The 26,431-nt window shown below is 42.1% G+C and overlaps 1 protein-coding gene across 2 annotated transcripts; it reads right to left on the reverse strand.

Moving 5' to 3' along the window:
* Positions 1 to 3,729: 3,729 nt before the first annotated feature.
* Positions 3,730 to 26,285, reverse strand: kdf1b (keratinocyte differentiation factor 1b). Of its 2 annotated transcripts, none has more exons than XM_062046318.1 (4): positions 26,127 to 26,285; positions 18,697 to 19,599; positions 18,540 to 18,626; positions 3,730 to 4,519 (listed from the first exon to the last, which is right to left on the reverse strand). In XM_062046318.1, the coding sequence occupies exons 2-4, from the start codon at positions 19,586 to 19,588 to the stop codon at positions 4,425 to 4,427; spliced, it is 1,074 nt and encodes a 357-aa protein (XP_061902302.1). In that variant the 5' UTR covers positions 19,589 to 19,599; positions 26,127 to 26,285; the 3' UTR covers positions 3,730 to 4,424. The 2 variants fall into 2 exon arrangements, with proteins under 2 accessions (XP_061902302.1, XP_061902301.1); XM_062046317.1 differs by having other exon boundaries at positions 26,105 to 26,285.
* Positions 26,286 to 26,431: the final 146 nt, after the last annotated feature.

The raw sequence follows: 26,431 nt of genomic DNA on the forward strand, positions 1-26,431 counted from the left end.
GGTTGGTTTTTGGCATCTTATTTGTCCAGCTTCCGTACTCCTTTGTATACACTTTACAAGAAATACATTGGCGTCAAACTCCGTAGCTTGCTAGCTTGTGCACGCCAGCTTTCTGAGACTCTTATTTTGTTAGTGCAGGCAGGATGAAGCAGCGCTTTTATTGTGCAACTGTGCAGTCGGTCTTTGGAGTTTTGACGACAGGTACGGCGCCAGAGTCTGTTGAAATAAAAAGAGTTTCTCGCCTTCCTGTCGGTAATTTTTTCTTAATAATGAGCTGGCAGCAGCCAGCGTCATCTCAGAAGACCCTCGGGTGCCGTGAATATCAATCAAGTGACGAAAGTGACGTCATATTGAAGATTTATGATCGCTCATTTTTAGGACTATTTTTTTAATGCCTGGCTGGGGATCGACTGACACACCCTCCGTGATCGACCGGTAGATCGCGATCGACGTAATGAGCACCCCTGTTCTAGATAATTGATTGATTGATTGATTGATTGAAAATTGTATTAGTAGACTGCACAGTGCAGTACATATTCCGTACAATTGACCACTAATTGGTAACACCCGAATAAGTTTTTCAACTTGTTTAAGTCGGGGTCCACTTAAATTGATTCATGATACAGATATATACTATCATCATAATACAGTCATCACACAAGATGCATATACATTGAATTATTAACATTATTTACAATCCGGGGTGTGGGATGTGGAGGGGTGGGTGGGGGGGGGGGGTTAGGTTTGGTTGATATCGACACTTCAGTCATCAACAATTGCATCATCAGAGAAATGGACATTGGAACAGTGTAGGACTGACTTGGTAGGATATGTACAGCAGGTAGTGGACATAGAGAGAGAGAGATCAGAAAGCATAAGAATAAGTATCTACATTTGATTATTTACATTTGATTATTTACAAACCGGGGAAGTAGGATGTGGAAGGGGTGTTAGTTTAGGGTTGTAGTTGCCTGGAGGTGTTCTTTTAGTGCGGTTTTGAAGGAGGATAGAGATGCCCTTTCTTTTACACCTGTTGGGAGTGCATTCCATATTGATGTGGCAAAGAAAGAGAATGAGTTAAGACCTTTGTTAGATCGGAATCTGGGTTTAACGTGGTCTGGGGTGGAGGTCTAGAAGTCATCTGACTAGCTTGTTCTGGGATGTTTGGAGTCTAGATTCAAGGGTTTTGGAGATGCTAGGGTACCAGGAGGTGCATGCGTAATCGAAAAAGGGTTGAACGAGAGTTCCTGCCAGAATCCTCATGGTGCTTTTGTTGACCAGAGAGGAGATTCTGTAGAGAAATCTCGTTGGTTGGTTGACCTTTTTGATTACCTAGGTTGCCATTTTATCACAGGAAAGATTAGCCTCTAGAATGGAACCTAGGTAGGTGACCTCATCTTTCCTGGTGATAACAATGTCACCTACTTTTATAGTGAAGTCACTGACTTTCTTAAGGTTGATGTGGGACCCAAATAGGATGGATTCCGTTTTACCCAAGTGTATGGATAGCTTGTTGTCAGCGAGCCAGGTGCAAATTCTACAGAGTTCAGCACTGAGGATTTTCTCCACCTGTGACTTGTCCAGCAGGGCCGAGTCATCCGCAAACAAGAACAATTCCCAGTCACATGCACAGAACAGTTTATTAGTTGTAATTTACCTAAAGTATGTTATTCAAATATGTTAATAGCCACACAGTATCCCTTTAGACAATGCAAACGAACGCTAGAGGACATACACTTTCCTGGCAGCTCTATTTGACTGTGACATGTGATTTATTTCACGCGACAAATTAGGATGCGCATATGACGTCATGTAAGACTTTTTTACACCGGATATGTGTCAACTAAAATTGCTCACATACTTTAAAGCGGGGGTCAGCAACCCGGGGTTCTAGAGCCACATGCGGCTCTTTGGCTCCCTGGACATCTTTCAGAGATGTGTGAAAATGGAAAAATATGAAGAAATAAACATGTTTTTTGTTTTAATATATTTTCTGTAGGAGAACAAACATGACACAAACCTCCCTAATTGTTCAAAATCCCACTGTTTATGTTATACATGCTTCCCTGATGAGAGTATTTAGCAAGCACCGTTTTGTCCTACTAATTTCAGCGATCATTGAACTTATCATAGTTTGTTTACATGTACAAATTTATCCAATGCTGCCACAGAAAGACGTGTTTTATGCCACTCCTCCTTTGTCTCATTTTGTCCACCAAACATTTTATGCTGTGCGTGAATGCACAAAGGTGAGCTTTGTGGATTTTATTGATTTGCTGGAGTGCTTATCAGGCATATTTGGTCAATCCATGACTGCAAGCTAATCCATGCTAACATGCAATTTAGGCTAGCTGTATGTACATATTTCATCATTATGTCTCGTTTGTAGGTATATTTGAACTCATTTAATTTCCTTTACTTACGTCCTCTGTGTATTTAATTTATATTTGCATGTCTAATGACACATTATCTGTTTTAATATTGGCTGCGTATCTCACCTACTCAGTGGCCTAGTGGTTAGAGTGTCCGCCCTGAGATCGGTAGGTTGTGAGTTCAAAACCCCTGCCGAGTCATATCAAAGACTATTAAAATGGAACCCATTACCTCCCTCAGCATCAAGGGTTGGAATTGGGGGTTAAATCACCAAAAATGATTCCCGGGCGCGGCCAACGCTGCTGCCCACTACTCCCCTCACCCCCCCAGGGGGTGAACAAGGGATGGGTCAAATGCAGAGGACAAATTTCACCACACCTAGTGTGTGTGTGTGTGTGTGAGACAATCATTGGTACTTTAACTTTTAACTTTAACATAGTTGTTTGTGTGCCATGTTGTTCCAGACCACAGCAAACGTTACCCAGCTTGCAAAGATTGTAATAAATCCATTAGAAGAAGACAGCCTGTCGTTTCCTTTAACTTGGACACACACATCTATACCTTTGGCCATTCTGAGCCAGTAATTTCCAGAAGTTATCTCATACTGTGAGAAGCCTCCATTTTACTAATGATTTCCAATGTTGCAAAAATGAGTCGAATAAAAATTTAAATACAAAATTTCTGTCTCCAACACCCCCCGCGACCCCAAAAGGGATAATAATAATAATAATAATGGATTAGATTTTATATCGCACTTTTCTATTATTAGATACTCAAAGCCCTCACGGAGAAGTGGGAACCCATCATTCATTCACACCTGGTGGTGGTAAGCTACATTTGTAGCCACAGCTGCCCTGGGGTAGACTGACGGAAGCGAGGCTGCCAGTTTGCGCCTACGGCCCCTCCGACCACCACCTATCACTCATTCATCATTTATTCACCAGTGTGAGTGGCACCGGGGGCAAGGGTGAAGTGTCCTGCCCAAGGAAACAACGGCAGCGATTTGGATGTCAAGAGGCGGGGAGCGAACCTGCAACCCTCAGGTTTCTGGCACGGCCGCTCTACCCACTACGCCATACCGCCCCCAAAGATAAGGATAAGCGGTAGAAAATGGATGGATGGTCAACGAAGATTTGCGTCAGCCTTTGATAGTAGGCTAATATAGCTAATATAGACACTTACATCATGTGTTGCCTTCATTATAACACTTTTATAAGGCTTTTAATTTTTTGCGGCACAAGACAGATTTTTTTTTTGTATTTTTGGTCCAATATGGCTCTTTCAACATTTTGGGTTGCCGACCCCTGCTTTAAAGTAATTTTGAATTTTTACAATAAGACAACAGAGAGCCTGGTAGGAAGCCTCACTGGCTTTATTTTGTAAACCACTTCATTAAAAAACAAACACAGTATCACTTTAACATCCAATCCATGACTAAATGTAGTTAATTTGATGCAAGGAATCCAAAATCGAGAGATAGCACCATAGGGCAAGTGAGGGGAGAGAATTTGTGCAATCTACATATTTACACAATCCATTCGCGAATGCAATTATTAGTTATATCTGAGCGCATAGGTCCACAGTAAGCGCCAGCTATAGTGCACATAAGGATTTTGCAAGGAATCCAAAATCGAGAGATGGCACTTGAGAGGAATCGGTGCTATCTGCATAGGTCCACAGTAAGCACAAGCTTACTGTGGACCTATGCAGATAAGAGAGCACAAAGTGGCATATGGACAACTTCCCACATGAACCCGCTTGTGGGATTTCAGAATGCATTTGCCTCATTTATGATGAGATGGATAATTACGAATGAAAACGTATACATTAAAAAAAACAGTAAGATGGCACAATTCTGGTTTCGACAAGATACTTGTGATTTATTAAAATCATCAAAAGCTGCGAGTGAAGCAGAATTATGCATATAATAAATCACATATTAACAAAAAATGAACATAAATATTGAAACAATGAGAGCCCTGAGTTGGCGGACGTCCTTAACACGCGTGGCCCCTTGAAAGAGAAATAAAAACGTATATATGAAAAGCGCGTCATGTTCTGACAGAAGTGCTGATGAGTGGGACGCCTGACGAGTTTGTCTCTGTGTGGGAGGGGGAGTAGGTTATTGACGAGCTGGAGGTACGACCTGCGGAAACAAAACATTGTGTTACGTTAGAAGCTGAAGTCGTGTTCACTGTCATGTCTGTACACAATGCACAGCAGCAAGGAATCATGCATGTTGGTTTAAAATAAAGCCATTTTTGTTTGATTCAGTGACAGTGTCTCTCACATGCACACTCCAGCCATTTTGGGAGCAGGTGTACAGCATTGGATCTCGTCCCTGGTAAACACTATTTCGCCCATTATTGATGTGGCCAGAATCTTGGCCAGAAGTTAGCTTGCACCTCTCTGACAAAGTCCTCTGTTCTTCACACACAAGCTGCAAAGCAGGACTAATTTAGACGTCACTCAGAGGTTTAGAATCAGTCTGACTCAATGCTGCCTGGTACTCAGTGCAAAGTCAAAGTACTTTGTATGTATTACGTACACTTTTTTATAGACTTCTCCTGCTTACTGCATAATTTCTTCTGATATTTTGGTTAGCTTTTTAGCTACGGAAGTTGGGCAAAATATCAGACATACACTACCGTTCAAAAGTTTGGGGTCACATTGAAATGTCCTTATTTTTCAATGAAGATAACTTTAAACTAGTCTTAACTTTAAAGAAATACACTCTATACATTGCTAATGTGGTAAATGACTATTCTAACTGCAAATGTCTGGTTTTTGGTGCAATATCTACATAGGTGTATAGAGGCCCATTTCCAGCAACTATCACTCCAGTGTTCTAATGGTACAATGTGTTTGCTCTCTGGCTCAGAAGGCTAATTGATGATTAGAAAACCCTTGTGCAATCATGTTCACACATCTGAAAACAGTTTAGCTCGTTACAGAAGCTACAAAACTGACCTTCCTTTGAGCAGATTGAGTTTCTGGAGCATCAAAAAAGTGAGAGAGACGCCGAGATGAGCGGTCGCACCCTCTTTCGCTCCCGATCGGGAATCCAAACAACTGCTCGGATTATCCCACACTTCCTCCTTTTTCTACTGTGGATCACGGATTTATATTTTAAACCTCCTCGGATACTCTACCCTCTTTAAAACGAGAGTCGAGAACGCGAAATGGACATACACAGTGACTTTTATCTCCACGACAATACATCGGCGAAGCACCTTGGCTTTGGAGCTAACGTGTTAGCATCGTGCTTGTCTGCACATCGAGGCAGAAGAAACATGCCCCTGACTGGAAGGATAGACAGAAAGTCAATAATACTACTATTACTTCTACTATCAGGAGACACTGAACTCAACCCTGGACCTGCAACAACACGGTTAATGTTGTCCCGACTGGCGAAGACTAGCAATGCTACTGCTAGCGTCGCCCTCGAAGCTAACTCGGCTACCGGCTCGTCTCAGCTCAAGCTCACCTGTGCTCCAGCGGTCGGCGGCTCGGCGGAGGACTTCGCCCCGTTCATCGACACGGTCGGAGGCTCGGCGGCGGCGGTGGAGGACGACCCGGTCATCAGAGAAGGCAGCGACTCAGCGGCGGTGAACGACGCGGCGGCTGCGGTGGACGGCGACCCAGACATCGGTGATTGCGGGGAACTGCACGAGATGGCGGGGGTCCACGCGACCTCTCCCCGGTCCCGGACGGCCGAGGACGCGGCATACACAGGATTTAGAGGCGCCTTTACACAAACATTTTCGTTATTCTCTTTCTCTTTGTCTTCAAAAAAGCCCGCCAAAAGGAAACCCAACCCATCCCCCAGCAACCCTACCTGGCCTCCTCCTCCCTCACCCTCCCCTCACCCTTTCTCTCCCTCCCCCTTCACCTGGAGGACGATCAATATGCCTCTCTCTCCTCTCTCTCCTTGCTCTTCAACAGCAATAATAACCAACAATTTTTCTGGTCAGTACCACAACACAGCGGACTCTGATGCTCTTTTTGGTTCCAGTGGACTACACATCATCCACCTTAATGTGAACAGCCTCTCTGGAGCCAAACTCGACCAAATCAGAGAAATGTTCCTCAACACGAAGGTAAAAATCTTGTGTTTCTCTGAAACCAAATTTGATCAAAGTATTTCTGACTCAGAGATAGAAATACAAAACTTTTCGGTTATCAGAAAGGATAGAAATAAACACGGTGGGGGCGTTTGTATGTATATTCACCAGGATATTAAATACATAACTCGCACTGATCTTAACCACAATGACCTGGAATCTGTGTGGGCGGAAATCAAATTTAAAAATGCTAAGCCGGTACTAATAGGGACTGTTTATAGACCCCCTAATCAGAGTGATTTCTATGGGGCTTTGGAAGAATGCTTGGCGGGGACAGACAACATGGAGAAAATTATAACTGGGGATCTGAACACAGATATTCAACGCAAAGATGCGCCTGTCTTCAGATCCTTCAGCAAGTTTTGTAATCTGCACGGTCTTTCCCAGCTACTAGCGCTACCCACAAGGGTGTGTGATTCCACCCAATCAACCATAGATCTCATTCTAACTTCAGACCGGCCTAAAATAAAAAATAGTGGGGTCATGATCTGTGGTCTTAGCGACCACTATCTAACCTTCTGCACCCGTAAAATAGCTAAACCTAAAGCCAATGGCCACATAACAGCCCAATCCAGATCCCTCAAAAAATACTCCAATGACAATTTCAATTTAAAATTAGATGAGTGGGACTGGTCCCCTGCGCTCGCGAGCAACCTGGTCGATGTCGCTTGGGATCGCTTCAAAACGGCGTTCCTAAAGATACTAAATGACATGGCTCCCGTGAAAACAGTCAGGATCAAAGCCCGCTCGGAACCATGGATGAATCCGGACCTATTAGCTGCCATAAAAGACAGAGACAGGAAATACTCTGAATACCAAAAATGTAAAACAGAAGTAGATAAACAACCCAATAATATCAACCTCAAATTACTCCTTTCAACTCTCAAAAAGCTATGCAATAAATTAAGAAATAAGTCAACCAACCTGACTAAATCCTTAAAAAAAATTACATTAACGACAAAATAGAGGAAAACACGAATAAGCCACGTGAGCTCTGGAAAATTCTCAACAACCAGCTTCCTGGTTGCAGCCAGAAACTTAAAACAAGACTCACCAACATCAGCATCAAGGAGGGTGACTCCCTCAGTACAGACAAAATGGAGGTAGCTAGCAGACTTAACGCCTTTTTCACCAGCATAGCCGCAACTCTTGTCAACAAGCTGTCCCACCACTCTGGTCGCTTTGGTGTAGAACACATTAAAGCCTTCTACAGAAAGCTAGGAGTATCCAACGATGATTTCAAATTAGAAATGGTCACAGCTGATGAGGTGTTTAAAAAATTGAGCGCGCTCCACCCTAACAAGGCCACCGGCCTTGATAATATTCCCTCCAGATTCCTCAGGGACTCTGCCTCCATCATTGCCCCGATCATCACGCACATAATAAACCTATCAATTACACAAGGCCAAGTACCAAAAGATTTTAAGATAGCAAGAGTAACTCCCCTCTTTAAAAAAGGAAGCAAATTGGAACCTGGCAACTGCCGACCTGTTTCTATTCTCAGCTCCATTTCGAAAGTAATGGAGGAAATAGTTTATGAACAGGTCGATAGTTACCTTGCCACTAATAAACTCATGTACAAATTCCAATCCGGCTTCAGAACTAACCACTCCACTGACACATGCCTTCTCTATCTGACCGACCACATCAAACATGAGGTGGACGCGGGCAAATACTGCGGCATGGTCATGCTGGACCTTCAGAAGGCCTTTGACACCGTTAACCACGCTATACTGTTGGATAAGCTCAGAGCAATCGGATTTAACAAAACCTCTTGGAGCTGGATGCAGTCTTACTTGGAGGGGAGGGAGCAGGTGGTAGAGGTGAACGGCACCGTGTCCCCCCCCCCTCTCGGTGAGCTGTGGAGTCCCCCAAAGCAGTATATTGGGACCTTTACTGTTCCTAATATACATAAACGACATGTCATCGGCATGCGACTGTGAATTGTTTTTGTTTGCGGATGACTCTGCCTTGCTGGTATCCGGCAAGGACAAGTCACAGGTGGAGAAAATCCTCAGTGCTGAGCTCTGTAGAACTTGCACCTGGCTCGCTGACAACAAGCTATCCATCCACTTGGGTAAAACAGAATCCATCCTGTTTGGGTCCCACATCAAACTTAAGAGAGTCAATGACTTCACCATAAAAGTAGGTGACAGTGTCATCACCAGGAAAGATGAGGTCACCTACCTAGGTTCCATTCTAGAGGCTAACCTTTCCTGTGATAAAATGGCAACCAAGGTAATCAAAAAGGTTAACCAACGAACGAGATTTCTCTACAGAATTTCCTCTCTGGTCAACAAAAGCACCTTGAGGATTCTGGCGGGAACTCTCGTTCAACCCTTTTTCGATTACGCATCCCCCTGTTGTCTGTGATGTTTTGTGGACATTTGAATTGCCAACATTTCAATGTACACTGCTGTATATGTGTTGTAAAAATTTCAAATCCTAAATAAATCTTAAATTAAAAAAAAAAAGTTTCGTATTGTCGCAATATATAACTCGCTGGAATATAAAGACAATATAACATACATCCATAAACCTGGATGCATATGCAAAAGTGCAATATATTTATCTGTACAGTAATCTATTTATTTATATCTGCACCTTATTGCTTTTTTATCCTGCACTACCATGAGCTAATGCAACAAAATTTCGTTCTTATCTATACTGTAAAGTTCAAATTTGAATGACAATAAAAGGAAGTCTAAGTCTAAGTCTAATATGGTTGTTAAAGTTAATCATTTTTGTGATTTATGTGTGCGTGCGTCTTGGCAGAGCAGAGCATTCAGGACAGCTCAGTTTCTTGTTATTTTGACTTGTAAATAGAGAGATAGTTGATTCATTACCTCCTTGTTTTGTTATACAGTCTTGTGTAGCACTTCATATTGTGTTCAAAGTTGGGTTGTCCCGATATCAATATTTTGGTACCTGTACCAAAATGTACTTCCAATACTTTTCTAGATTAATAGTACCACAAAGAAATTGCATTATTGGCTTCTCTTTAACAAAAAAATCTTATGATTAATTAAACATATGTTTCTTGTTGCAATCAAAGACCAATTTTGGCATTAAATAACATAGGGAACATACTAGAAAACTTCCCTTTTAGCAGTGAGTAAGCAAACGGATTATAAAGGCTCCTAATTTGGCTGCTGGCGTATGCAGTAATATATTGTGTAATTTCTCATTGTATCATTTTGTAGAAAATGGATGGATCATTAATATATTTATTTATTTACTGTTAATATCTGGTTATTTTCTGTTTTAACATGTTTTATATACACTTCTGTTAAAATGTAATAAGCATTTATTCTTCTGAAGTTAGATACTTTACATTAGTTTTGGGTGATACCACAAATCGATCCCATACCAAGTAGTTAGTGTCATACATTGGTCATATTTAAAGTCTGTACGTGTCGAGGGACGCATTTCCTGAGTTTATAAAAACAATATAAATTTAAAAAAGAAAAAAAGATTTTGTGTTTGTGTTGATAAAAAAATCTCGATGTAATCATTGTAATATCAACTAAATACGGCTCTTGTACTTGATAACATTACAATCAATATCTGTGTTACATCAAGGAGAGCCAACTTGCTGTTAGCGGTGACTGTGAGCTATTGTGTCCTCCTACAGTGTGTAGTGATGGATGTTTAGCTATTCCTCTGCAGGGATGATATTTTTAAACAACTTACTTTATTTGTCGCCATAGAGTCGAGGATTTAGTGATTTAGAAGTAGCTAAAACACTACAAAGAGACGTGAGCCACTAACTGGCTATTAGCTGTTATGTTTTAGCTTGCAGAACAGCGCTTCAGTGTTTGTAGCTCCACCTTTATCGTTAGGTTTAAAGCCAAAATACGTTCATTCTCCATTTTCTGTCTCCACACTGTTTTTGCTTGCAAGTGCATGTGTGTGTTGATTAACATTCGCAGCGGCTTGTATGCCAGCATTGTCACCGCGGCGCACATCATGTTGATGAAAAATAAAAGTATCTGTATTTTTCAAAAGCAGTATAGCACCGTTTTAAATTCATCAGTACCGCGGTACTTTATTAGTACCGGTATACCATACAACCCCGTTTAAAGTGTACAAACATTGACAAAAAAGTATGTATTTTTGTTAAGGCTGGAACCCATTATACATATTTAAATGTGCTTCACTATACCAACTTCTTGTTTAACAGACCTTGTTACAGAATTAATTCAACTCATAAATCAAGGTTTCACTGTATTATATTGTGGAGTTCATAAATACTTCATACACTTAAAGAAACATTTGTAAAATAGCAATAATTGCAGCAAGAAGAGAACATGTATATAATTCAGAGTATTTTTCAACAACTCAAATTTAAGACAATTTTAAGACCACAAGACCATTTCACATCAATACTGACAAAAAAAAGAGTACAAAGACATGTAGGAAAATCGAAAACCTAGATTTACGGTGTTTTCCGCACTATAAGGCGCAACTAAAAACCTCACATTTTCTCAAAAGCTGACAGTGCGCCTTATAATCCGGTGCGCCTTATATATGGACCAATATTGAGCCACAACAGGTCTCGCAACTACGAGACCTTCTTCTACTAAGCGCTTCTTCTTCTACGGGGGAAAATTAAGTTGGCGGCTGCTTACCGTAGAAGAAGAAGCGCAGTGCATGCTGGGATATATGACTACGCGAGGCGTGCCGTTTCATTTCCATTTGTGTGTTTATGTAAAAACCCCAAAATGGCTCCTATTAAGAGACACGCTTACGACGCAGTGTGGTCCGAGCTTTCAGGAAGGCATGAATTGTCACTGAACTGCTAGACAACAGCAGCGACACTGACTCGATTAATGACGACTTCGACAAGACGGAGCCGGCGGGCATGTTGGATGCCATATTCGCCCAACTGTTTAATTCGGACACTGAAGAAGAAGAATTATATTAGATATATATAGTGCACTTTCCGCGTCACGTTATCGATGACAAAATGCATTTTTAGACAATATGATTTGCCTGAGCGGCTAGGAGACAACGTGAGTAGCAAGCGGTACAAAGTGGATAAGAAAAGACATTAAAAAATGTTGTATTTATTTATTTTTTAATACTTGGGACTTCCCGCGGGCCTGATTTTGGACGCTGGCGGGCCGGATCCGTCTATTCTGTGCGCCTAATAACGCGGTGCGCCTTATAATGCGGAGCGCCTTATATATGAACAAAGTTTTAAAATAGGCCATTCATTGAAGGTGCGCCTTATAATCCGGTGCGCCTTACAGTGCGGAAAATACGGTAATTGTAACTACTGTGTGGGAATTCATTAACAAGATGTTTAACATAACTAAGAACACCAGAAGCCTCCCTATTGTAAACACATTTTTTGTTTGGAAATGTTTTGGCAAACTGACATTTCTCTGATTTGCCATTAAATTCCATTGCCTTCATGCCCAATGTTCCAATTTTGTCTTGCAGAAGGTGCTTCATATTGAGTGTTTTCACGCGACAACAACCAGAGAGTCGGCCATGGTGGATGAAAGCACAACAATATATCATCGTCTGTGAAAGGGACCGTTAGCATCACTGCTAAAGATAATTGGTCAACTTATGAAGTTTTTTTAGACTGTCAGAGTTGAGCTAACAGAAAAACACAGGAAGAATGTGGATAACATTCACATTTTCTCAACTCATTTTGTATCTGGTATGTTTATTTACGTTGAATACAATTTTACATGCTTTTCGTGATTGTTTTACAAATATACTGCTAATAAAGAAGAACTAGTTAATACCCGAAATTTTGATGGAATTTAAGACATATTACAGTCTTAAATTCAAATTATTGGCGTTAAAATGGACTTATAGTGCAAAACCAACTTTTCGTACCTATTGGTGCATTTAGGATCTGTACAAGTGTCGAAAAATTTGAAATCAAACCATGGAGGCATAGCGGAGGTATTTATAAAACTGACGAAGACAAGACAATAGACGGAGACAAAGCAGCTTGAAGATGGTCTGTAAAACATTATCTTTGCAAAATTTTGACAAAAGAACCACCATTACATGTTATGTGTACCACAAGGAAGTGTTTTAAATGTAGGACAAAAATCATAATATGACCCTTTTTGAGGGGAACTGCACTTTTTTGGGGAATTCTACCTATCGTTCACAATCATTATGAAAGACATAACGATGGATTGATTTTTTTTTCTAAATGCCTTCTAAATATTAAATAAACATAAATAAAAGTCCGCTTACAGCGGAGCCAATGGGAGCTCCACTATTCCGCTCAGAAATTCTGATAAATAACCAACCTGGGGCAGCAATATTCAATTTACACTTAATGACTTTAATATTAACCAAGTATTAGTGATATTGTTATTATTTTCTTTTTTTCCACACACAATTATCTTCAGTTCAAAAGCACTTTATTTTACAATTATTTTCAGTTATTTACTGTCATTAATTAGACTTAGACTTAGACAAACTTTAATGATAAGCAAGGGAATTTATTCTAGTTTGTTAATTATTATTATACATTTATTTTTTCTTTATATACTGTATATATTTAATTATTAGATTATTATTTATTAATTAGGACTTCTTATGCCCATTCCTTGCTTGCTTACTTGCTTGCTTATGGTAGTCCATCGTATCCGATGATGACTTCCACTTCTTCTATTGGTGAGTTTTGAGGTGACTAAAAAGTCCAATACGAGAGCCACATGGTCTATTGCAATGGGGGCATATGAAGTTAGTGTTTGTTGTGGTCTTGGCTGCAGGGCCCATCTTCCTCCTCTGGCGTTTCCCTTCCCTCGCTGCGCTTCTCTCCTCTTTAAAATGTTGAAGGCCTGCATGGCAGAGTTGCCTCCAGAGAGGGCGATCTGAGGCAGAGCTTTCCAGCTGTGTGTGCTGTATTCCACACCTCTTGAGAGTTATTTTCAGTTGGTCCTTGTATCTCTGCTTTTGGCCTCCTGCAGATCTCTGGCCATGATGAAGTTGTCCATACAGCAGTTGTCTCGGAAGTCTATCAACTGACATTCTGATGGTGTGGCCGGCCCATCGCAGTTGGTACTGGAGAAAAGTGGCCTCCATGCTCTTGGTACCAGTTTTACTCAGGACTTCCGTGTGTGGCACACGATCACGCCATGTCAGCCCAAGGATCCGCTGGAGACACTTGATGTGAAAGTTCTCCAGCTGTTGGATGTGGCGGCGATACAGGGTCCAAGCTTCACAGCCATATAATAGTGTGGAGACACAGATGGCTTGGTAGACTGCCACCTTGGTACGTATGCTGAGGTCTTTGTTCACATACACCCTCTTACGCAGTCTACCAAAGGAGGCTGAGGCAGACCTGATTCGATTTTGAACATCATTGTCCATGCTGCAGTTTTCGGAGAGGATGCTCCCAAGATATTTGAAGTCTGGGACTATTGCTAGGGGCTTGTCATTGATGTTAAAGACAGGTGATGGTGGTCGAGTTGGCGGAGGGGAGATCCACTGGCACAGTACTTCCGTCTTTACATTGTTCACAGTGAGACCCAGTCTACTATAGGCCTTCACAGCAGCTGTTAGCGTCGCCTGCAGAGCCTCTGATGTATGTGCCACGAAGGCACAATCATCAGCATACTGTAATTCCACAATGTTCACAGTTTTGACCTTGGTAGCCGCCTGCAGCCTTCTGATGTTAAATAAGCTTCCATCCAACCTGTAATCCACCAGCACACCACTGCTTCCCTCAACTTCTTTGTGCAGTAGCCAGGTGACACTCATGAGGAAGATGTTGAATAGTACAGGTGCAAGTACACAACCCTGTCTGACACCTGTGGATACCTTGAAAGGCCTAGACTCATGTCCTCCTGTTGTCACCTGAGCCATCATCCCCTCATGGAAACTTTGCAGGATGTTTACAAACTTCCGCGGGCAACCAACCCTGAGAAGGACCGACCAGAGCAAGTCTCTGTTGACCGTATCAAAAGGCTTTGATAGGTCCACAAACGCCATGTATAAATCTTGATGTTGTTCCCGACACTTCTCTTGTAGCTGGCGTGTTGTGAAAATCATATCCACAGTGCTGCGATTTTTCCTGAAGCCACATTGAGACTCAGGCAACAGGTGTTCCGTTATGCTCTGTATGAGTCTTGACAGCATCACTTTGGCAAGAACCTTGCCGGCAGCAGACAGGAGGGATATTCCTCTACTATTGCCACAGACAGACTTCTCACCCTTCCCTTTATATATGGTCACAACATTTGCATCCCGCCATTGTTGGGGGACTGCTCCGCGCTTCCATATATCAGCAATATAGTGGAAAATTGCTCTGGTACAGAGATAGCCTCCCTGTTTAAGGATCTCTGCAGGGATGCCATCCGGGCCAGGGGTCTTGTTTTTCTTAAGTGACCTAATTGCAGCCAGGACTTCAGAGAAGGTTGGTGGAAGATCCAGTTCTTCAATAGTTGGGTAGTTGGGCAGCTTATCCAGCACTGCCAGATCAGGGGTGGCAGGTTGGTTTAAAAGTGTCTGGAAGTGTTCCGCCCATCTGTCCACAACTTGTTTCTGGTACTTTATGAGGGTTGAGCCATCAGCCGACTTCACAGGTGAGAGAGAGGAGTTCCTGGGGCCATGGATGGTTTTCACAGCATTATAGAAGTTGTGCATGTCGTTCTTCACTGCAAAATGTTCAATTTCTTGAGCCTTGTCAGTCCACCAGTCATTTTTCAGTTTTCGTAGAACAGACTGTACCTCCTTCCTTGATGTTCTCCAGTGCTGCTTTAGCCTGACAGATGTAGGGTTGTTCAGGGCTGCGTTATGGGCCTTGTGCATGGTGTCCAGTATGGTTCTGATGGATTCTGAATTTTCGTCGAACCAGTCCTGATGCCTCCTACGGCGGTAGCCAATAGACTCGGCTGCAGCCTCATAGAGCTTTGAGCTAAGGCAGGTCCAGTTGTCATCAACACTGCCTTCAGGGCTCAGGAAGGGGTCGATTTCCTGCAGCTTCCCTGCAATGGAGGATCGAAGGCTGTTCCGGGCCTCGTCTGCTTCAAGCCGGGCACAGTCCAACCGCTTCTTTCCAGTTTTTCGGAGACGAACAGGAGGACGTACTGACGCTCGCAACTTGGAGATAATCATGCGGTGGTCAGTCCAGCAGTCAGCACCTCGCATTGCACGGGTGATGTGCACGTCCTTGGTGTCCTTGCGTCTCACGATGACGTAATCCAGCAGATGCCATTGCTTGGATCGTGGGTGCATTCAGGAAGCCTTGTGTTTATTTTTCTGTTGGAAGATTGTGTTGGTGATTGTCAGGTCATGCTCAGCACAGAGGCTGAGTAGCCTCATGCCATTGCTGTTGACCTTCCCGATACCATGCTTCCCAATCACTCCTTCCCATATGAGGTGGTTTTTCCCCACCCTTGCATTAAAATCACCAAGCAGAAGGATTTTGTCACTGCTAGGGATGCGCTGTAGGGCCTCATCTAGTTCCTGGTAGAAACGGTCCTTTGCCTCATTCTCGGATGGTAAAGTTGGCGCATAGGCACTGAGAAGAGTTGCGTAGCGGTGTTTTGCAAGGGGAATACGGACAGACATGAGTCTTTCACTTATGCCGGTAGGTGTTTCAGTGAAACTGGGTAGCAGGCTGTTTTTTATTGCCAAACCAACACCATGGTGATACGGACCTTCTGTAGGGTAACCCTTCCAGAAGAAGGTATAACCCTGGCCTTCTTCCTTTAGGGATCCCTCATCCAGAAGTCTGGTCTCACTCAAGGCGGCGATGTCAATTCCATAACGTCTGCGCTCAGCAGCAACAAGCGCAGTTCTTCTTTGCGGCCTGTCAGGGTTATTGTCCAGGAGGGTTCTAATGTTCCATGCAGCCAATTTCAAGGGAACTTGTTTATTTTTTGTTTTTCGACCGCGGTAGTGGAATGTCCCGGTAGGTGCGGTATCCTACCCGGGGTGTGAAGAGTGGGCAATGTTTAGGCCACCTTTTCTAGGTCTTCCCCCAACTTTGGGGTGAGCAGTGTGGCTAGGGATGATACTCGAAACCGGTTTTCCCGGTTGTTTGATAAGAAAAGAACCGAGTCCTCGGACTCGAATCCCTTTTTGAGAACCGGTACCCGTTATCGAGACCACTATAGTAAAGGAAAAGAGTTGATTCTTTATTTGAATCCCGTCCCGACCAGAAATGCTCCGCAGGACATCACAAGAAATGGCGTCACATAGCTCAGTCATTAAGCGCAGATAGGGAAAGCAGGAAAACAATGGACGGGAAAAAGCGTTCCAAGGTGTAATAAAGTTCAAAACAAAAGCTATAATCCATCGAATAACTTTACTGAGAGATTTTAGCAGGGTAAAACACATGACGAACACTTTTACGACCAACCGGAAACATAGCAACCAGGCTAGCAACGCACCTCCTTTACGGCAGCTGTCGCAACGTTCTTAAAACAACCGCAGCACATACATATATATACAACATATCTCCCTTTTTTAACTTTTGTTTTTCTTTCCTTGTAAACAAAACAAAATCACACTGTAGATGTGTTGTCTGTCTAATTATAAATAATGCAGACGAGGCGTGTTGGCTGAGTTCTTGACGTTTACTTTCACAGCGTGGCAACATGAAACACTTTTCGGGGCTACCGCGCATGCTCGTAACTCCCGTTGCATGCTGGGTAGTGTAGTTGTTATATTCTCTAGCTCTTTTTTTAGCTTTAACTTTACATTTTTTAGCATTGTAACCACAATTGCAAATAACTTTTCTCTTCATAGAATTTTCTTTCAATAAAGAAATAAAGTGCAAAAATGTCAAAGCATCATAACAAACAGTTATGTCAAATAGCAGCTGAAGTGCACTTTTTGGAGAGCTGTATTATTTTCAGTTTTGTGCCCAAGGGACTGATTTTATTTAACACTATATTATTATTTATACACCTATAGTGATCACAGAGACAGGTTGTTTTTCTGTTACTGTATATATTTGTTTCTCTGAAAAATCCCACTTAATATACTTTGGGTAACAACAGTCAATATTTATTTATTTTATTTCATTTTTTTAGGTGGGTAACAGTCAATATTTATTTATTTATTAGATTTTATTTTTTTATTATATAATAAAAGTGAGCTTTTGTTAAACCAAATATTGTGTGTTTTTTTCCATATACAACAACCTATCTGGACTCGATAAGAGAATCGATAAGGAATCGGTTCGATAAGAGGATTCGATAATAGGCTCGAACTCGATAATTCCTTATCAAACATCATCCCTAAGTGTGGCTCCTAAATAGGGCTGCTCAGTCATACAGGGGTCTGCCGAAATCAGCTGCCACTCAATTCCCAGCTGATAGCGACCATTATAGCCCTGTATCGCTGACGTGCAGGGATCTAACTAGAAGCTCCCAGTTCATTCTAACCTGCCCCCGTTATCAGACATCCTGTCGCCGTCAGACTTTGTGCTTCAGAATCCAATTGCTGTTCTGGATCCACCAAGGTCAGAAGCAGAGACCTGTGCGGTGATACGTTTTAAGTGCCTCTGGGGGTGCACAGTTCCCAGCCGCACTATCTTCGCCACAAAGAGATGGAGCCTAGTGGCAAGGGGGAAACCCAGGACAACCAGCACCTCTTCATAGCTGCAGGAGGCCGCCGGAACCCTCAGTCTGTCGTGGCCCGCCTACGTGTGCCTCCATCACGGTGCTTTTCTCTCAGGGTGTGCTCCCCTAGCCCTTGTCTTCCTGGACTTACCCGCAAGGCAGCGGGTCGATCCCCTACCTTTTAGCCTGAAGTAGCGAGACTCCAGTTACCGTGTGCTGCCACTAGGAGGCAAGGTGAGGGGTCTTGGTGAAGGAGAGGCTATGTACTGACCTCGGAAGGCTTACGCACTCGGCTTCCTTTACCCAGCTGGGTCGGTCAGCGGCAGGAGCTATGCGTCACATTCATCCCTACATGCAACGTCTCTCTAGCATGCTGCACTAGACGCATCACTACACCCTGCGAGCCAGGCCCGCTAGCACACTATGCCCATTCCAAAGGAGAAGTGTCACACAAACAACAAAAAACATCAATAATTCCACTACTCACCGCTATTGTTCTTCCATATTTCCCTGGCACACGTGTCAGAGGGACTCAGTTCTGATATTTGGATGCTAGGATCGGATTTGTAGTCATCTAGGAGTAAAAAAAAAAAAACAACTCAGGTGAAAATGCGGTGCGTCATTAACTAACGAGCGGAGCTTACTGTTGTTGCTGAACGTAAAAGAGCTGCTCTCCCTCATGGTCTCGTTGCCGCTATCTGACAGCGTTTTCTCCGTGCGGGAGACGTGCGGCCTCTTTTTCTTCTTGCTCCTGCGCGTGCTGATGCGGATGATGCCGCGCACCAGCCGGCACTCGGCCTCCTGCTCGTCCATTTGATGCTCCTCGGCCAGCGTGTTGATGAGCAGATTGATGTCCTTGCTCCTGCGTAGGAACACAGAGTCTGATGTGCACCGGGCCAACTCTCCGATCTGATACTCGGTGTAAAGCTCCAGCAGCTTCTTCCTAATCAGCGAGTCCACGTCCTCCTCGCCGTCCTCCCAGTCGTCGAGCATTATACAGTCCTGCAGGGATGGATGGCGGGGCTGCGTTTGAGGCACGTACGTTACAGCTTCAGTTACTAAATATTCTCTTGGACTGTCTACTTTCACTCCATTAATGCAGACTTCCCCCAGCCAGTCGTCGTCCTCTTCTTGCTTGTCTAACGGATTCTCAGCTCGGAGGCTCAGCTTTTCTGGCTCTTCTACCGCGTTCTCTTTAGGCGCCAAACACGGGACACGCATACACACTCTATAAAGGCCGCAGGTCAAGACTCTGCACATAAAGGTCCCGCAGGCCCTCTGGGAAGTGCAGGGATTGCAGGTTTGATTGGCGGAGGGAGGCCCAGCTGAAGAAGCGATAAAACATGTTGTCTCTGACTGCTGCCCGTTTGCATCTTTCTGCTGGCCTGTGCTCAGCTTCTGGAGCTCTGGTTCTACAGGGTCCACGCAGCGCTCCTCGTAGAAGGAAGACCTTTGGCTGCTCGTCAGGCTCGGTCCTCGCTTGTGGCTTCCAGGCCCCGAGGTGTCTCTTACGCCGCCCGCGCTGCCGACAGACATGTCTTCAAGATCTAAACACACCCAGACAATTAAGATTAGTTACAATGTTACACTACTAATTAGTAGTCATCAGTCCAGTCTGTAAGGAAGATTCATTATAGGATTGCTACATTTTCTTGATCAGATGTGAGGGATCAATGACTGTAATTTCCGGACTATAACAGCTACTTTTTTACCACACGTTGAACCATGTGCTTCATATATTGTGTGCGGCTAATTTATGGATGTTTCTGTCTTCACATGCTGCCGATAAATTTAGCCTTGTCACACCAGACCAATGAAGTTGATGAACTGGTCACGGTGGGCCAATTTGTTCACATTAAATTAAATGCTCTCACATATGGGGATGCAACGATCATGTCATGATCTGTAGCCCGGATCATGTCTCTGGTTTTGAGTTTGGTATTAATCCTGTGTTTACTTTCTGGTTTATTGAGCGCCGTTCTCCACACCTGCCCTCTTTTAGTGATTGGTGTCCCCACCAGCTGCTTTCGTTAATCACGGCTCCCTATATACCCGGTCTTGCCACTCTTTCGGCACAGGTACTTTGTTCGCTATCAGCGACAAGTTATGGTCACTGCAGCCTCTCTTGACGACAGTAATTTTTGGTTATGCTAGCTCCTTGTTACTCCTTTTGTTTGTATGCTAAATTTTGCTTTAAGTGGCCTTAAGATTCCTAGGTCTCCTTTTTGGATTTTTGCATTATATTGGAGCATGTGCCAAAGAATAGATTTGCAATGTCCCTGTTAAGTCTGAGAATTAACCTATCAAAAAAACTAATTACGTTTAGAAAACGAACAGAGAAAAATCTAATTAAAGAATGCCAAATGTTGTTTTTACAAATGATGACAGATGTGAACAAGAGCATGTATTGTCTTTGTTTGATGATGTAAATGAGGTGTGGTTGTATTGTATATTAAGTATGTGTCCATGAAAGGGCATTTTATGACTTTTTTCTTAATACTTGTGTATGATTTTATTGTCATAATTTTATTGCATGATTTTTGTATCCCTTTAATTTAGGTAGCCAGGGACTGCAGATGGAAATTAGCTATTTAGCTATAATCTGGTACAGAATGTATCTGTCTTTGAGCTTAAAGGCCTACTGAAATGATTTTTTTTATTTAAACGGGGATAGCAGATCCATTCTATGTGTCATACTTGATCATTTCGCGATATTGCCATATTTTTGCTGAAAGGATTTAGTAGAGAACATCGACGATAAAGTTCGCAACTTTTGGTCGCTGATAAAAAAAACCTTGTAGTGACGTCGCAGGTTGAAGGGCTCCTCACATTTCCCCATTGTTTACCCCAGCAGCGAGAGCGATTCGGACCGAGAAAGCGACGATTACCCCATTAATTTGAGCGAGGATGAAAGATTTGTGGATGAGGAACGTGAGAATGAAGGACTAGAGTGCAGTGCAGGACGTATCTTTTTTCGCTCTGACCGTAACTTACGTAAAAGGGCTCATTGGATTCCACACTTTCTCCTTTTTCTATTGTGGATCACGGATTTGTATTTTAAACCACCTCGGATACTATATCCTCTTGAAAATGAGAGTCGAGAACGCGAAATGGACATTCACAGTGACTTTTATCTCCACGACAATACATCGGTGAAGCACTTTAGCTACGGAGCTAACGTGATAGCATCGTGCTTAAATGCAGACAGAAACCAAAGAAATAAGCCCCTGACTGGAAGGATAGGCAGAAGATCAACAATACTACTATCAGGAGACACCGAACCAAACACTGTACCTGTAACCCCCGGTTAATGCTGTGCCGCCTGTCGAAGCCTAGCAATGCTGTTGCTAACGACGCCATTGAAGCTAACTTAGCTACAAGACCTCGTCAGAGCTATGATAAAAACATTAGCTATCCACCTACGCCAGCCCTCATCTGCTCATCAACACCCGTGCTCACCTGCGTTCCAGCGATCGACGGCGCGACGGAGGACTTCACCCGATCATCGGTGCGGTCGGCGGCTAGCGTCGGATAGCGCGTCTGCTATCCTCAAGGTCCTCCTGGTTGTGTTGCTGCAGCCAGCCGCGAATACACCGATCACACCTACAGCGTTCTTCTTTGCAGTCTCCATTGTTCATTAAACAAATTGCAAAAGATTCACCAACACAGATGTCCAGAATACTGTGGAATTTTGCGATGAAACATAGCTGTTTGTATTGAGATACAATGTGTCCGAATACTTCCGTTTCTTTCAACCATTGACGTCCCGCACAAACGTCATCATACATAGACGTTTTCAACCGGAAGTTTCCCGGGAAATTTAAAATTGCACTTTATAAGTTAACCCGGCCGTATTGGCATGTGTTGCAATGTTAAGATTTCATCATTGATATATAAACTATCACACTGCGTGGTCGGTAGTAGTGGGTTCCAGTAGGCCTTTAATGTTTCTGTGCATTGTCCCTTCAAATAAAGACTAAACAAAAAAAAAGTCAATATTTGGACGTATTTACTTAACCAAAATGGAAATTTTATCCAGACGTATTTATCCTGCTTATTTTAGTTCCATACCTAATAGCATAATTAAAAAAAAACATAAACCAACTCAACACAACTTTAATTTCATTTGGAGGAATAAGACTCATTATATAAAAAAGGGCAACGTGGTGAAATAATATAAAGATGGAGGATTCAAGGTGATAAGATTTTGATTGTTTAAATGGTACCGTGAAATTGAATTGGTTGAAGTCATGGAATCAAAATTTTGATTCCTTCTGGTACTGCATACCTAAAAATATTTGATAAACTAGGAGGATTGAAGATTTGTCTTTCTAATTGAGAAGCTTCCTGTTAAGTTGTCAGACTTTCAAAAGCAGATTTGATCTTATTGGAAAATTCTTTACACACACAACTTGTCCCTTCATTGCATTCCAATAATGGAACAACAGATGTATTGTACACATCTACACACGGACAAATTGCTGTATTATAATAGCTGGATGCAGAAAAGTATTTGGTCAGTTGTAGATATTATGGATGCACAAAGCAACTTGCTTAATGAGCATGAGCATGCAACAAATTTCACTTTCATCTGCCACTTTCTGAATTAAACAATTTCACAAAGCTTTACCAAAACAATTTTTATTCTATCCATCCATCCATTGTCTACCGCTTGTCCCTCTTGAGGTCGCGGGGGTGCTGGAGCCTATCCCAGCTGCATTCGGGCGCAGGGCGGGGTACACCGTGGACAAGTCGCCACCTCATCATGGGCCAACACAGATAGACAGACAACATTCACACTCACATTCACACACTAGGGCCAATTTAGTGTTGCCAATCAACCTATCCCCAGGTGCATGTCTTTGGGGGTGGGAGGAAGCCGGAGTACCCGGAGGGAACCCACGTGGTCACAGGGAGAACATAAAATTCCACACAGAAAGACCTCGAGCCAAGGACCTTATTATTGTGAGGCACATGCACTAACCCCTGTTCCATCGTGATGCCGTGCTGCCCTTTATTACTTCCACAACTAATCTTGCACAATATTTCATTAACGGACAAACAATCCACTAACTTTTTTATTAGCTCATGTCTTACAGTACATTTTGATCCAGGCACACAAAACAATAATGACATTCTTACTAAATTTGATAAAGACACCATTTTAAAAATGCATACTCTATTTTTCTCTTCCATTACCACCCAAGGTGAAAGAAACTCACTTTAAACCATAAACATTGTTACTTCTAGACCTCCACCCCAGATCCCAGTTACTTCTAGACCTCCACCCCAGATCCCACCTCACTCCTACCCACTTCTCTAAAGTGGGCTGGCTCAAGGTGGAGGACAGAGTTAAACAACTTGCACTGAGCCTAGTCTATAAAATCCGCTACACCTCCCTGATACCGAAGTACATGTCAAACTACTTCCTTAACGTAAATGACCGCCATAACCACAACACCAGGGGGTGCTCCACTAACCACGTTAAACCCAGATTCCGAACTAACAAAGGTCTTAACTCATTCTCTTTCTATGCCACATCAATGTGGAATGCGCTCCCAACAGGTATAAAAGAAAGGGCATCTCTATCCTCCTTCAAAACCGCAATAAAAGTTCACCTCCAGGCAGCTACAACCCTAAACTAACACCCTCCCCGGATTGCTAACAATCAAACGTAAACAATCAAATGCAGATACTTTTTCTTTTTCTTATGCCTTCTGATCTCTCTCTCTCTCTCTCTCTCTCTCTCTCTATGTCCACTACTTGATGTCCATACCCCCCCCCCCCCACCCCCCCCCCCCCTCCACACCCCTGATTGTAAATAATGTAAATAATTCAATGTGATTATCTTGTGTGATGACTGTATTATGATGATAGTATATATGATAGTATATATCTGTATCATGAATCAATTTAAGTGGACCCCGACTTAAACAAGTTGAAAAACTTATTCGGGTGTTACCATTTAGTGGTCAATTGTACGGAATATGTACTTCACTGTGCAACCTACTAATAAAAGTCTCAATCAATCAATCAAACAATATTTATCCATCCAAAAGCTTTTTGAGACAAAGATTTAACATGAGGATAACATTTGTACATTTTCTTGTAATGACATAGAAACCACCAATCATGTACCAAAGTTGAGTCATTTTGGAACATTTTGGTTAAAACCTGTTTTTCCATCATTGTCAACAAATTTCTGCTCCAATGATGTTTCACTTTCTCAAAACCAGAAAAAGAAGAAGTCTCGTGTAACACCACATTATGCTTTTCAAAGTTGTATATAAATGATAACTGGGTTATACTTGTATAGTGCTTTTCTACCTTCAAGGTACTCAAAGCGCTTTGACAGTATTTCCACATTCACCCATTCACACACTGATGGCGGGAGCTGCCATGCAAGGCGCTAACCAGCAGCCATCAGGAGCAAGGGTGAAGTGTCTTGCCCAAGGACACAACTAGGACGGTAGAAGGTGGGGATTGAACCCCAGTAACCAGCAACCCTCCGATTGCTGGCACAGCCACTCTACTAACTTCGCCACGCCGTCCCCATATACGCAAATGTACATTTCCAAAAACTCCCCCAAACATATTTGCTTCTAAAAACTGTTTTAATTTGTATCTGAAATCCCTCAAAATTATACAAAAAACAAAAATGCCCAAATTATTTTCTCATTTTAGTCAATCTCTTTTGTAATGATTCTGTTTTCATATTGTCTTTAGTTTTTTACAGATAGATTGTAGCTCTTGCTTATTTAAAAAAAAAAACATGTTTAGTGTTCCCATTCTTGTACTGCAATTGTTGCCTTTGCATTGACATTTGGAAACAATTGTAATGCCATGTTTATTTTGTCAATAAAGTTATAAATAATAATGATAAATGGGTTATACTTGTATAGCACTTTTCTACCTTCAAGGTACTCAAAGCGCTTTGACAGTATTTCCACATTTACATGCAAAGCGCTAACCAGCAGCCATCAGAGGCAAAAGGTGAAGTGTCTTGCCCAAGGACACAACGGACGTGACTAGGAAGGTAGAAGGTGGGAATTGAACCCCAGTAACCAGCAACACTCCGATTGCTGGCACAGCCACACTACCAACTTCGCCACAAGTTCTTTAAAAACAAATCCCGCTTTCACTTAGAAAATAAAATGTCCAGTGTCAGACTATGAAAAACAATGTTTTTCCCGTTTCTGATTAGTGTGGATTTTCGTTTTTATTTTATGAAATATAAAATAAAAATAAAACAGTTTTTTTTTTCACATTTGGTTGCTGCTTTTCAACACCGAAAAAGATAAACACTTTCTTTTTCAATTTTATTTTTTGTATTTTGAAACGAAATTCAAATAAACCAATTTCCATTTATGAAAAGAAAATGTAAATACCAAAACATACACTGATCACTGACCCAGGGGTTTTTAAAGTGTTCTTCAAAAAGACTGACTCAACAGCACCTCTGCCGGTGGTAGCCAAGTAGTGCATTCAATTTTTCTTTAATTGCTCTTTAGTTGCTATCAATGAACAATAGTAATTATACAAAAAAATACCTTATGGATCATCTCTACAAACTAAAAGTGCAATTTAAAGTGACTTAACTGCTTCCAATAATTATATTTCAGTCACAATGTCATTCAAAAGACATATCAAATGTGTTTATTTAACCTTACACCTACATTAAACACACAAACTTAACTCCCTGATTGTTATCAACATTTAATAAGATAAATACATGTTTTGCGTCAGTTTGAGGCGTATTAACTAAAACCGCTTTCGTTTTTGATACAGTTTTAACGTTTAATAGCAACTGTTATCAAATGCACTGATGTTTACAAACGTCATGCGAGGATCGAAGAAGAAACGAGCGAGTAACTCATAAACCAGTGACATGTGAATGTATTTTATACGCACACAACACATTAACATATTAGATCATGATGAGTTTTTCACTAGTAAATTGAAAAATAATGTCACTTTCATGGCGGCGACGTCAGAGTTAGCTATTTTCCTCCATTAAAGGACTGACGAATATTTTTAGTAAATATGACTTACAATTGGCGGTTCTTCAACGTACCAGCTTTAACTACTTCTTGACATTAAACAAGTAGCTACATCTCGTCCATAAACGTTTTTGAATCCACTTTTTGTCTTTGGGAAGTTGTTTTCAGCAGTTCATGCACCTGAGCAACAAGGTGGAGGTAGCGCAACAGGTAGCCGTAATAAGTGAAACTTTCGGTCACCGGGGCAAAAAGTAAAATGCTGAAGAGAAAAATTATCATAGTGGAATTGCGTTGTCTTGATAAAAAATGTCTGGGAATCTGATTTTAGTATATGTGTTAAACTAAATCAACTTAAATGATACCTTCAAATTGAGCTTTA

Source organism: Entelurus aequoreus, linkage group LG05, assembly GCF_033978785.1.
Source record: "Entelurus aequoreus isolate RoL-2023_Sb linkage group LG05, RoL_Eaeq_v1.1, whole genome shotgun sequence".
Taxonomy (NCBI): domain Eukaryota; kingdom Metazoa; phylum Chordata; class Actinopteri; order Syngnathiformes; family Syngnathidae; genus Entelurus; species Entelurus aequoreus.

What these genes read in the sequence shown, in the direction of transcription:
- kdf1b (XM_062046318.1), bottom strand. Translation starts at nt 19,588, where the DNA reads ATGTCTGTCGGCAGCGCGGGCGGCGTAAGAGACACCTCGGGGCCTGGA. An exon ending in TTTTACGTTCAGCAACAACA is followed by an intron (nt 18,627 to 18,696) that starts GTAAGCTCCGCT and finishes TTTTACTCCTAG; the next exon opens with ATGACTACAAATCCGATCCT. An exon ending in AATATGGAAGAACAATAGCG is followed by an intron (nt 4,520 to 18,539) that starts GTGAGTAGTGGA and finishes TTGTTTCCGCAG; the next exon opens with GTCGTACCTCCAGCTCGTCA.